At 39.5% G+C, this 13554-nt stretch overlaps 1 protein-coding gene across 3 annotated transcripts in view; it reads left to right on the forward strand.

The window, feature by feature from the left end:
• The first annotated feature begins 5512 nt into the window (after positions 1 to 5512).
• LOC106581175 (membrane-associated phosphatidylinositol transfer protein 3) overlaps positions 5513 to 13554 on the forward strand; it is a 129554-nt gene continuing 121512 nt past the window's right edge. For 2 of the 3 annotated variants that reach the window (XR_001323028.3, XM_014163053.3), the window contains exon 1: positions 5514 to 5855. Coding sequence is in view for 1 of the 3 variants with exons in the window: in XM_014163053.3 (XP_014018528.1) it covers positions 5831 to 5855 (25 nt within the window). In the remaining 2 variants the exon portion in view is untranslated. Of the gene's footprint in view, positions 5856 to 13554 lie in introns of all 3 variants that reach the window. The other variant, XR_001323030.3, reaches the window with a different exon arrangement.

Here is a 13554-nt window from a genome sequence, read left to right on the forward strand (position 1 = left end):
ATTGTGTGATTCACTTGCAATGGCATGCACCAAATACTGTATGTTTGCCAAATGAGTGATTTCAATTCAATAAGAATGCATATATCATGAGTGCACATTGGATGAGGGAGCCTTTACTGGTGTGGCGGATGTTCTCAGGCCCTGGAGAGAGACTTGAAAGCAGCTGTGAAGGAGGAGAGAGACACATCCAGATGTTGAGTTGGCCCCGAGCGGAACTGACTGTGACAGTGGACAGAGAGTGACTGAGTGAATTAGCTCAATCTGAATCAGACCCTCTTTCTCTCCGCCAACTGTGTTTTGTGTGGGTGTCTGAATACATGCAGGTTTACACAGGCTTATGCACGTACACATGACTCACTCTCACAGTTCTGTTTCGTCCCAGAGTTCGACACAAATTGGAATCTAGGAGCAATCACATCCTTATAAGGAGTTTTTGAATTAAAGAATACTTGAAATTGAAAAATATATTGTTCGTCTGTGAGAGTCAGGGTGGCTAATTTCAAATTATTTTTCATTTTCATGGTGCTGAATGCTGTCTATTGATACTTTGGTTTTGAATGTGTCACCTCCCGCTCCAGACAGCCAACACAGACTCAACACAGAAATGTATTTTCAACACAATTAACAAACAGAACAGCAAGATCTGTCTATGATCTATTCTGATTTGTTTTGCACATAACACAGAACACAATGAAATTGGTTTTGTGGTGCTTTGATATATTTTCTTTTTGTGATGTTTTATGACACATTCATAGCAGTTTATTTTGCCCAAAGTTTATTGTGTAATACCTTTTTCTGGTACAATATGTAAAGGTTGTTTTATTTTGTCAAAATGAGGTATTGATAACCTTGATAATCTAATGATATTAGTATTATAACATCATTTTTAAATGAGATGTATCTTGCTTTATCAATACAGCCATCAGATATAGAGCTGTGTCTCCTTTTCCACTGTTGTAATGATGAAAAGGGCCTGTCCCTACAGTATGTTAGCCAGCATAATTATCCTTGTCAAAGACAGAATTCATGTGACCGTGAGTATTGACTAGTAGTCATGGTAATATGAATTATGTGGTACACACAGTGACGTATTTTGAGGCAACGATGCCCATTCAGGCTGGATAGAATCATTTTAGGTTCCCCTCAAGGACAGTTCAGCTAATGGCTGGCACTTTTCACAATTCTTAGAAAATTGGATATGATCTTCAACCAAGTGAGACAAATGTTCTCTCTATAGTACCCATATGGACATATTTAGCTATTTACAGAACCAGTGATATTCTCCTTCTCTGAACAACTACTGAAGAGATTGTAGTAGTTCGATCTATGCTCTGGGTGTTGATATGAGAGAGGAATGCAGCTGCTCCAGTTGAGAAATTGACCAGTACAGTATGTGCCCTCCCTGGGCAGTAATCTCCCTGATGTCATCAGATAGTCTGACCTATAAATACTCTGCTTCAGAAACGAGAGAGAAACAACCTTGTTTCCCCCACAAAGCAGTGGGTAATCTTATAGCATTGGCAGCTATCAAATGTGAAACACTTATCCTTGCTGTGTCATGACTCATGGTTAGTAGAATTAAGATGTATTGAAAGCTACGTCTTTGTGTGGATAGCTAAAAGGCAAAAGGTCCAGAGTCTTATTTCAGACTTGAGGTGCAAAGTTCATTGTTGTTAGTAGATGATTTGCACATGGGGTCATCTCTTGGCTGCTTTTCTGCTAGAACCCACTGGCCCCCACTCTGGAGCAGCCCCATGTCTCTTATGACAGACTGGTAGATAAATGGAACAAATCCATTAGTGCAGAAAGACAATTGGTTCTGAGTGCTGAGATCAGGTGCTTTCTCAGGTATCTGGATACGTGGATATACACTGAGTGTACATAACATTAGACACAGCTTCCTAATATTGAGTTGCACCCCTTTAGCCCTCAGAACAGCCTCAATTCGTTGGAGCATATACTGTACAAGGTGTTGAAAGCGTTCCACAGGGATGCTGGCCCATCCTGACTCCATTGCTTCCCACAATTGTGCCAAGTTGGCTGGATGTCCTTTGGGTGGTGGACCATTCTTGAACTGTTGAGCGGGAAAAACCCAGAAGCATTGCAGTTCTTGACATACATAAACTGATGCGCCTGGCACCTACTACCATACCCTGTTCAAAGGCGTTAAATATTTTGTCTTGCCCATTAACCCTTTGAATGGCACACATACACAATCCATTTCTCAGTTGTCTAGAGGCTTAGAAAACCTTCTTTAACCTGTCTCCTGCCCTTCATCTACACTGAATGAAGTGGCTTTAACAGGTTCATCAATAAGGGATCATAGCTTTCATTTGGATTCACCTGGTCAGTCTATGTCATGGAAAGGTGTTCTTAATGTTTTGTACACTCAGTGTACTCTACATGACCAAAAGTATGTGGACACCTGCTCGCTGAACATCTCATTCCAAAATCATGGGCATTAATATGGAGTTGGTCCCCCTTTGCTGCTTTAACAGCCACCACTCTTCTGGGAAGGCTTTCATATTGGAACATTGCTGCTGGGACATGCTTCCATTCAGCCACAAGAGCATTCGTGAGGTTAGGCACTGATGTTGGGTGATTAATGTAATCATGTATTTATATTTGTTTTTGAATAAACTGTTTTTTTTATGATTGGGAGAGGGGGGGCAGCTCAAAGTAGAGCCTGAGGTAGACTTGGCACACTGCCTTGGCATAGGATGAGATTGCTTCTAAAGAAAAAAGTTATTCTGCCTAAATTGAATTACCTTTTTTTTCTTCTTGTGAGTGAGGCCATTGGGTGTAATCAATGCTATCTCTCGCTGTCTTCCTGGCCTTGCAGGCTGTTTTCTTTTACTCTCCTGCTAGAATCACAATACAGTGTCTTGAGCCAGAAGTATTTTGCCATTGGTCATCCTGACTGGTTCAAATAGCCTGGGCCCTCATGGGGTTGGGTAATATAGTGTGTCTGTGGCCAGGCCAGTACTCAGATTGGAGGGAGATGGCTCAGCCTCAGGCATTTGGCTCCATCGATAGTCATTAAATGGCACCAGGGTGCAGAGCTGCAGATAGAGTGATGCTGGTGCTGCTCTGATCCCACGCTATGACCTGTTGTGTGGTCATGTGTTAGCGAGAGGATAGAACGAGGCACTGCTCTCCCATGTTTCCCACTGCGCTTGGTAGATGGTTCAGGTTGGGAATCTACAATGAGTTGTTCAGGTTGTATTCAGTTGGGAATCTACAATGATTTTTTTTAGGTTGTATTCAGGTTGGGAATCTACAATGAGATCTTCAGGTTGGGAATCTACTTTGAGTTTTCGTTTTATAGTACAATATCTTGTTTTCTGTTGAAAGGGTTGGGAACATGGGTGTCCTTTGGTAATAGGATTTCTATACATGTAGGGGTGAATATGATACTTTGTTTATCTGAATGGGCTCTTCACATATAGACAGCGGGTGTCATAGTTTCAGCATATTCAAAGTGGTAGTACTCTAAATGAATAGATTTGGTTTGATAGATATAATCATTTAGATCACTGTCACATCTATCAAATAATGAGATATAATCATTTAGATCACTGTCACATCTATCAAATAATGACATATAATCATTTAGATCACTGTCACATCTATCAAATAATGAGATATAATCATTTAGATCACTGTCACATCTATCAAATAATGATATATAATCATTTAGATCACTGTCACATCTATCAAATAATGAGATATAATCATTTAGATCACTGTCACATCTATCAAATAATGAGATATAATCATTTAGATCACTGTCACATCTATCAAATAATGAGATATAATCATTTAGATCACTGTCACATCTATCAAATAATGACATATAATCATTTAGATCACTGTCACATCTATCAAATAATGAGATATAATCATTTATATCACTGTCACATCTATCAAATAATGAGATATAATCATTTAGATCACTGTCACATCTATCAAATAATGAGATATAATCATTTAGATCACTGTCACATCTATCAAATAATGAGATATAATCATTTAGATCACTGTCACATCTATCAAATAATGAGATATAATCATTTAGATCACTGTCACATCTATCAAATAATGAGATATAATCATTTAGATCACTGTCACATCTATCAAATAATGACATATATTCATTTAGATCACTGTCACATCTATCAAATAATGACATATATTCATTTAGATCACTGTCACATCTATCAAATAATGAGATATAATCATTTAGATCACTGTCACATCTATCAAATAATGACATATATTCATTTAGATCACTGTCACATCTATCAAATAATGACATATATTAATTTAGATCACTGTCATATCTCATTATTTGATAGATGTGACAGTGATCTAAATGAATATATCTCATTATTTGATAGATATGACAGTGATCTAAATGAATATAGCGTATTGTTTGATAGATGTGACAGCCTGTTGTGAGAGTTAGTCCAGGTTTTTTGACAATGTCAGAGCAGGGAAATCTATAAAACATCATCGATTAGGCACTGAATGTCTGAAGCCAGCCAGCCAGCCTTACTCCCCTGTGCTGTGTTTCTACAGTTCACATACAATAGGCTACACCCCTAACAGTAATGCAGCCATTAACTTATCTGATTATCCATGTGTCTAATAACAGTTTGACAGAATCCGAAATGGCACCCTTTGCCCTTATAGTGCACTACTTTTGACCAGACTAGGGCAACATTGTACTATGGTGCACACTATGGTGCACTTTGTAGGGAATAGGGTGCCATTTGGGATTCAGCCCATTAATGCATGCATCTGATCCATGTGGCTAATAACAGTTTCTCACAAATGCAACAGTCCACTCCGCACAAAGCCTAAGATGTGATGTGAGCCGTCTGTGGACCATGAGGAATGTGCTGCGATGCTATGCTGTTGAACTCTGGTTCCAGTATGTTTTATAGCTGGGTCTCTGACCTAACATTGTGGAGGAGCCAAGGCTGCAGGAAATAAAACTAGCGTGATGACAAGGTGAGATTAGGTCCTTGCCCTTTAGGCCCCCATCTGTGGCTTGGAGACAGTCATTATCATCATCATGTCTTTTAGGTCAATAAAGAGCCTGTGTCAAGCTATTTGTCATGTCTGCTGCGTGCCGCCTATTTATGGTTCAACATACTGAAACATTAACCTGTCTGTTGTTTATAGGCTTATAGGTTATGTTATCTTTATTATTGTACTCTACAATCATAACAGTTGTAACTACCTAATTTAATAGCTAGGAGTGCGATTTTGTAGATGTGTCGTTTTCCAATTGGGCTATATTTATTTCTAGACCTCACGTCAACTAGACCTCACGTCAATGGTTAGAAATGCATCCCACGCAATTCACTTTGCATCAATGTGTCACTGTCGACTCATTTATTTTATTGGAATCCCAACTGCAGGAGGCAGAGCCAATTCATACAACGGACGCCCTTGGGTGGCACACCAGCGAGCCACTGGAGGCAGTCTAACACTGGTCCTTGTAACACTTCTACTGATGTGACGATAGTGGAGGGGAGGGCAGTAGCAAAGTCTGCACAGATACAAAAACTGAAAGTATGTTCAGTACAAGAGGCAGATCCACTGGATGTGGGTCTTGTCACCGATGAGCCAGAGGATCTCAGCTGCAGAATTCAAGACGAGAGAAAAAGCGCAACCTCACTGCCTCAGGGCTACCTATCTTCTGCCTGGCTGGCGTCAAGGTGCGGAGACGAGGGAGGGAGCGCCCACTCGGTTAAAACTATCTAACAAAATTACATCCCGGTGACTCCGCACCTACCTTGGTAGAGACATAGAGGTTGGGATGGCGAAGGAAACGAGAGGGAAAGGTAAGGTGCTCGGTTCAATATTTTTTTTATATAGCCTACCATGTCTCCTCCGGTGTCAAAGCTTATGAGGTTATCAGGTCGCATAAGTCAACGTCTCAACCTAAATCATGTAAAACGATGCATGTGCGCAATAGCCCACTGGCTCTTCTTGACAATCTGTTGGAATGCGTGATGTTACCGTTCATTAGTCTATCCGAATAAAAAGCAACCCGTGTCCTCTGAGATGTTTGTCAAACGGTGTGAAGTGTTTTGTCGATGTTGTCTGAGTACGTTTATTGTAAATTATTTTGACACATTTAAGGTGTGAATCCGTCATCCTGACCATTAACGACGTGAAAAAGCGCGCGCCAAACTTAGATTTGGACCTCATTAATCACATATATTGAGCATATCAAATTATTTGGGTAAACCCTTTTCAGTTCCTGAGACTCAAACGCTCATCAATCTTTGTTGACAAGCCTGTTCCTAGGCCGTCATTGAAAATAAGAATTTATTCTTAACTGACTTGCCTAGTTAAATAAAGGTAAAATAAAAATAAATAAAAAACAAGCATGCATTCAAGGAAAATTACATTGTTAGTGGATAGGCTATTATTAGTAGGCAATTAGTTGGACTATTGTTGTCCACACAAATATTTAACAGTATGAATTTGTGTATTAGAAAAGTAAAACTGGACTTTCCACAAGTAAAACTGGACACACGAGTTGATACGCAGGTCGACGTTTATTGTCATGAGTCTTGTCCTGGAGGCAGAACTGAGCGAGTTCCTCTTAGATAGGCCAGCTGCAAAGTCAAAATTGGCTATATTGTAAAAATGTATGAAAACAAAAAATAGCCTTTTGGGCTTATTTTAAGGTTAGGCATTAGGGTTAGCATTGCGGTTAGGGTTATGTTTAAACTGAGATTCTATGACTTTATGGTTGTGCCAGCTAGTGACCACTGCAGAGCTGCCTCCAGAACAAGATTCATTATGAAAAACGCTAACATGCAGGTGATACAGTTAAATTAATGTTGTAATGAAGGTGTTATAACTGTTTTAACTGCAGTTTCATTATACCTGGTTGATATCCAGTTGATCACCATGGGGTTCAATAACTTACTGACAGGGGCGGACTGGGACCAGAAATCGACCCTGGCATTGACCCTGCCAGATGGCCAGTCCACCCCTGCTTACTAAAACACCAATGCACACATTGATACAATTGAAAGGAATACAGTGTATCAAGGCCACTATATAGCATTCCCCAGGGAGATGTGTTCTGTTGATTATGGAAATTGATAGTCTATTCTTCATGATTCAGTGCAATAATGAAATATGAAAAGTTCAGTGTAGACTACATTTGGTTCACCTTTATAATGCAATTCAGCATTCCACCTTCTAAATCACCTTCCATTGCACCTTGATAAGTCTTATGGTAGGTGAGGAAGAAGGTGGCAAGGGGCAATGGAAGATGATTGAGATGGTGGAATCCTAAATAAATGTTGCTGTTGAATGAATGTGTTTGAGGTATAGGTAAAAACACAATAAAGTATCTTGAAAACATGACTATGTGTGAAGTACATGGGCCCATCTTTGGTCTAATGAATTTAATTAGATAACGTTCACATGACAGATTGTGTGCTGTCCAGTGGTATAGTGACTTCCTCAACAACAACACATGAAGCAATGGGCTTTGGACAGCGTGGGTTGTGTCACAAAAGGCACCCAATTCCCTAAATAGTGCACTACGTTTGACCAGGGCCACTGGGGATCTGGTCAAAAGTAGTACACTATGTAGGGAATATAGGGTGTAGGCCTATATTGGGATGTAGACCCTGTCTGATTTTGTCCAACTTTCCTGAAAGTAGAGTGATAAAAGATTGATGAGCAACTGGTGAGTTTTCTTTAGAGTGACCCAGTCAGACCCATCCTAGTTTTGTATTCATCATAACGCTTTCTCTGACGGTGTTAGCTATGCTTTTTGAATTGATTTAATATTTCATGACTGTTCCATTATATATTTAACCTTGACTCGACTCTGGAGACGTGACGTAAATTGGTCATATTCGTGAGCTGAATGATAATAAAATACCCATTGTAGGCCTTTATTATCCAGTTTCAGTAAGTCAAGCAGTACTCAAATTATGCATGACTCTTGGTGGTGCCCAATGTCTCTTTTCGTTGTGCCCAACAATGATGATTTTGTTATAGGGGTGCAATGATTTGTTATGGAGATAATTAAAACCATGAAGTCAAGGTCACATAAGTTATTGAGGTTAGTCTCATTTGTCTTATACAGTCACTGCTGGTTGGCTGATGATTGGACTGTAATCTCAGGAACTGAACACCAGAGACAGAATTAAATTGCATACAATAAGGCCAAGTTATGGTCTTACTACTTAGTCTCGTTCACCCAGCCGGCTCTCTCTCGCAGTTGAGCCTGGGGACGAGGTTACTTTTTACCAGGCTTTCCAGTAATGGAATTTAGGTAGAACTGAAATGAGTTTTATAATGAAAACAATACAATTATAAGAATCTCCCTCACCACCTGCCTTACAGGAGGGAGGCTAATGTCCTACCTGGCGGGTACAATAAGTACACAACAGCTATGAGATGTGATCCTATAAATACCAACATCAACAAAACATGTAGGGAGACTACCCAATGCACTTGAATAAAACATATTTCTAGAGTAACATGCGCTTATGCCACTGGCTGCTGACTGAAACACAGTGTGTGTGTGTGTCCCAAATGACTCTCTATTCCCTTTATAGTGCACTACCTTTGACCAGGGCTCTGACCAAAAGAATAGGGTGCCATTTGGGACACACATGGACAGTATGTTTTGAACCAGCCCAGGTGTTAGGAGAGGGAGCTCAGCTCTGTATAGTAGAACCCTATCCAGATCACATGCCAGCCATGTCGCAATTGCATCTGCTAATTTACTGATTCAGCTCAATTAGCAGTTGATTCAATGAGTAAAGAGAGATGCAACAGAAGGGAGAGAGACAGATAGAGAGACAGACATAGAGAGAGACAGACAGATAGATTATTTCAAGACCTCATAACCCACTGGGCAAAAAACGTGTTGATTCGACGTTGTTTCCACGTCATTTCAACAACAAAAAATCTATGTGATGTTGTTGCATCAACGTGGAAAACTGATTGAATTTGCAACAAGCCACAACTTTTAACCTAAATACAATGTCATGGTGAAATGTTTTGTTGATTTGCGTTGAATTGACATTAGTTGACACAACCAAAATGAAATGAAAACTAGACGTTGAAATGAGGTTTGTGCCCAGTGGGAAACTTGTTCTTAGAAGGTTAATATAGTCCTCAGTACATTGTAGCAGGAAGCTTTTCATTCTGTCACCAGTTGTGCAGTGCAGATTATTCATGATATGCTGTAATATGATTGAGAGGAAAGCATTGCTCCCCAGTTTATAATCGACAATAGATTTCCTTGAAACTAACAGACTAATTGAATTGTAAGTAGCTGTAACTGCAGTCCTTTTTTCAGTTTGTCATAATAGTCACAATATGATGTGAGTGATTATCCCTCGCTGAGCTAATGGCAAATCTATGGCCACGGCCATCATCCCAGCCTTGGTCGCTGTTCTGCTCGTGAAGTTCATTTGAACCCTGCAATGCTTGAACACACTGGTACAAGATTGATGGCAAACTGCAATATGTAAGGGTTACTGTTCCTACCTCCATATCTCCATGATCTATTTTCTTTCAATATTGTTGCACCTTTGACTGTAGTGTGTAATCTCTGTGTCATTGTGGTTTGTAGATAGGACATCTTTTCTCCTTTTACTTTCTTTACAGTAAAACAACTTGGCCTAGATATAGACTTTATTGTAATCTTTCTTATATTCACACATGTTCTTCTTATCTGCTTCATCGTTACTTGAGATCTGCTCTGAGTGGATCTGTAGCTTTTTTTAGTTTGTCTCTTAGGATTCTGCCACATACCCTTTTCCTCTTTTCTCTATAGAAAGTCTTTCATTACCAAAAGGCAGCTGGGGATAAGTAAGGAAATTGCATTTTTGATAAGAGGAGATGGGAACATCCGTTTTAGCAGAGGCTCTACCAAACATTCCATATCATATGTACTTGGAACATGATCATACAGTATTTCTGTTTCAGCTTCTCCTAAAAACATTATCTCCTCATTGAAGTGAAGAACATCAGGGGTTTAGGGGTTACATGCGGTCTTTCGCTCTTCAATTTCCACTTGATCAAAACCCTAGGTTGGAGACAGAAGTAGACTTCAGGCATGTACAGTGTCCTTTTAGTAGTTTTTTTGGCTCTGTACTCCAGCATTTTGATTTTGAAATGAAGATGCATAAATATCAAACCCCCAAGCATTTTTGGGGGGTATGATATTTGTCCGTCTGTAACGTTCTCACTCATCATTATCCACGATTCATTCAGGACTATCTGTAATTATAGTAGCATCCACATGAATGTAATAGTGTTTAGAAACATATTCTATTCTTATTTACAATAAAAGTGACTCCAAAATGTCACAATATATAATTTACCATTTTGTTTGGGTACAGAATAATCTGAAACACAACCAAAACAAACAGCAAATGCATCCAACATGTTTGTAGAGTCATAATGTCACATCCTGACCATAGAGAGCTCTTATTTTCTATGGTAGAGTAGGTCAGGGCGTGACTGAGGGGGGGGGTTATCTAGTTTATTTAGTTCTATGTTGTTTGGTTCTAGTTTCTGTTTTTCTATGTTGGGTTTTTTGGATGATCCCCAATTAGAGGCAGCTGGTCACCGTTATCTCTAATTGGGGATCATATTTAAGTAGTTGTTTTTCCCACCTGTGTTTACCTGTGTTTGTGGGAGATTATTTTTGAGTTAGTGCATGTTGCACCTCTGTCGTCACGGTTTGTGTTTTGTTTATAGTGTATTGTTTTGTCTTGCAAAGTTTCACATTCGAATAAAAGATGTGGAACGATCCTCACGCTGCGCCTTGGTCCGTTCCTACACACACGCGTGACACATAACACATAAACATGATGGAATTGTTGCGTGCTAGGAATATGGGACCTAAAACTTTGACTATTTTAAAACAAATGTTGTGTATGTCAGTAATCAAGTTTTCAAGATACAGTTGAAGTCAGCAGGTAGCCTAGTGTTTAGAGCGTTGGACTAGTAACCGAAATGTTACAAGATCGAATCTCTGAGCTGACAAGGTAAAAATCTGTCGTTCTACCCCTAAACAAGACAGTTAACCCACTGATCCTAGGCTGTCATTGAAAATAACAATTTGTTCTTAACTGACTTGCCTAGTTAAATGAAGGTAAAATAAAAATTTTAAAGTAGGAAGTTTACATACACTTAGGTTGGAGTCATTAAAACTAGTTTTTCAACCACTCCACAAATTTCTTGTTAACAAACTGCAGTTTTGGCAGGCCGGTTAGGACATCTACTTTGTGCATGACACAAGTCATTTTTCCAACAATTGTTTACAGGCAGATTATTTCATTTATAATTCACTGTATCACAATTCCAGTGGGTCAGAAGTTTACATACGCTAAGTTGACTGTGCCTTTAAACAGCTTGGAAAATTCCAGAAAATGATGTCATGGCTTTAGAAGCTTCTGATAGGCTAATTGACATCATTTCAGTCAATTGGAGGTATACCTGTGGATATATTTAAAGGCCTACCTTCAAACTCAGTGCCTTTTTGCATGACATCATCCAAGACCTCAGAAAAAAATTGTAGACCTCCACAAGTCTGGTTCATTTTTGGGAGCAATTTCCAAATGCCTGAAGGTACTACGTTCATCTGTACAAACAATAGTACGCAAGTATAAACACCATGGGACCACGCAGCCATCATACCGCTCAGGAAGGAGACACGTTCTGTCTTCTAGAGATGAACGTACTTTAGTGCGAAAAGTGCAAATCAATCCCAGAACAACAGCAAAGGACCTTGTGAAGATGCTGGAGGAAACAGGTGCAAAAGTATCTATATCCACAGTAAAACGAGTCCTATATTGATATAACCTGAGAGGCCGCTCAGCAAGGAAGAAGCCACTGCTCCAAAACCGCCATAAAAAAGCCAGACTACGGTTTGCAACTGCGCATGGGGACAAAGATTGTACTTTTTGGAAAAATGTCCTCTGGTCTGATGAAACATAAATAGAACTGTTTGGCCATCATGACCATTGTTATGTTTGGAGGAAAAAGGGGGAGGCTTGCAAGCCGAAGAACACCATCCCAACCATGAAGCACGGGGGTGGCAGCATCATGTTGTGGGGGTGCTTTGCTGCAGGAGGGATTGGTGCACTTCACAAAATAGATGGCATTATGAGGAAAGAAAATTATGTGGATATATTGAAGCAACATCTCAAGACATCAGTCAGGAAGTTAAAGCTTGGTCGCAAATGGGTCTGCCAAATGGAAAATGACCCCAAGCATACTTCCAAAGTTGTGGCAAAATGGCTTAAGGACAACAAAGTCAATCCCATAGAAAATTTGTGGGCAGAACTGAAAAAGCATGTGCGAGCAAGGAGGCCTACAAACCTGACTCAGTTACACCAGCTCTGACAGGAGGAATGGGCCAAAATTTGCCCAATTTGTTGTGGGAAGCTTGTGAAAGGCTACCGAAATGTTTGACCCAAGTTAAACAATTTAAAGACAATGCTACCAAATACTAATTGAGTGTATGTAAACTTCTGACCCACTGGGAATGTGATGAAAGAAATAAAAGCTGAAATGAATCATTCTCTCTACTATTATTCTGACATTTCACATTCTTAAAATGAAGTGGTGATCCTAACTGACCTAAAACAGGGAATTTTTACTGGGATTAAATGTCAGGAATTTTGAAAAACTGAGTTTAATAGTATTTGGCTAAGGTGTATGTAAACTTCTGACTTCAACTGTATATAACTTTCAAAATACATAAATACAGCGGGTATGATGCATTTTGCTGTATTTCTGTATTTCTGTATTTTGAAAGTCATATATTTTCAAAACTTGATTGCTGACTTGCAATTTTTTTTAAAGACAATATCAACAATGCGCAAATGAAACTCATACCTAAAGATAGTTTTTCAAATCAGATGTTATTTGTCACATGTACCCAATACAACAGGTGTAGACCTCACAGTGAATGCTTACTCACAAGCCCTTAATAACCAACCATGCAGTTTAAGAAGAATACCTAATAAAATTAAGAAATAAAAGTAAGAAATAATAAAATAGCAGCAGTAAAATAACAATAGCGAGGCTATATACAGTGGGGGAAAAAAGTATTTAGTCAGCCACCAATTGTGCAAGTTCTCCCACTTAAAAAGATGAGAGAGGCCTGTAATCTTCATCATAGGTACACGTCAACTATGACAGACAAAATGAGAAAAAAAAATCCACATCCGACGAGTGTCGGAGCCGGTGTAGTACAATTCGATCTTAGTCCTGTATTGATGCTTTGCCTGTTTGATGGTTCGTTGGAGGGCATAGCGGGATTTCTTATAAGCTTCTGGGTTATAGTCCCGCTCCTTGAAAACGCAGCTCTACCCTTTAGCTCAGTGTGGATTTTGCCTGTAATCCATGGCTTTTGGTTGGGGTATGTACGTACAGTCACTGTGGGGACGACGTCACCGATGCACTTATTGATGAAGCCAGTGACTGATGTGGTGTACTCATCAATGCCATCGGAAGAATCCCAGAACATATTTCAGT

The sequence above is a fragment of the Salmo salar genome, chromosome 20 (assembly GCF_965601325.2).
Source record: "Salmo salar chromosome 20, fSalSal1, whole genome shotgun sequence".
NCBI classification, from domain to species: Eukaryota; Metazoa; Chordata; class Actinopteri; order Salmoniformes; family Salmonidae; genus Salmo; species Salmo salar.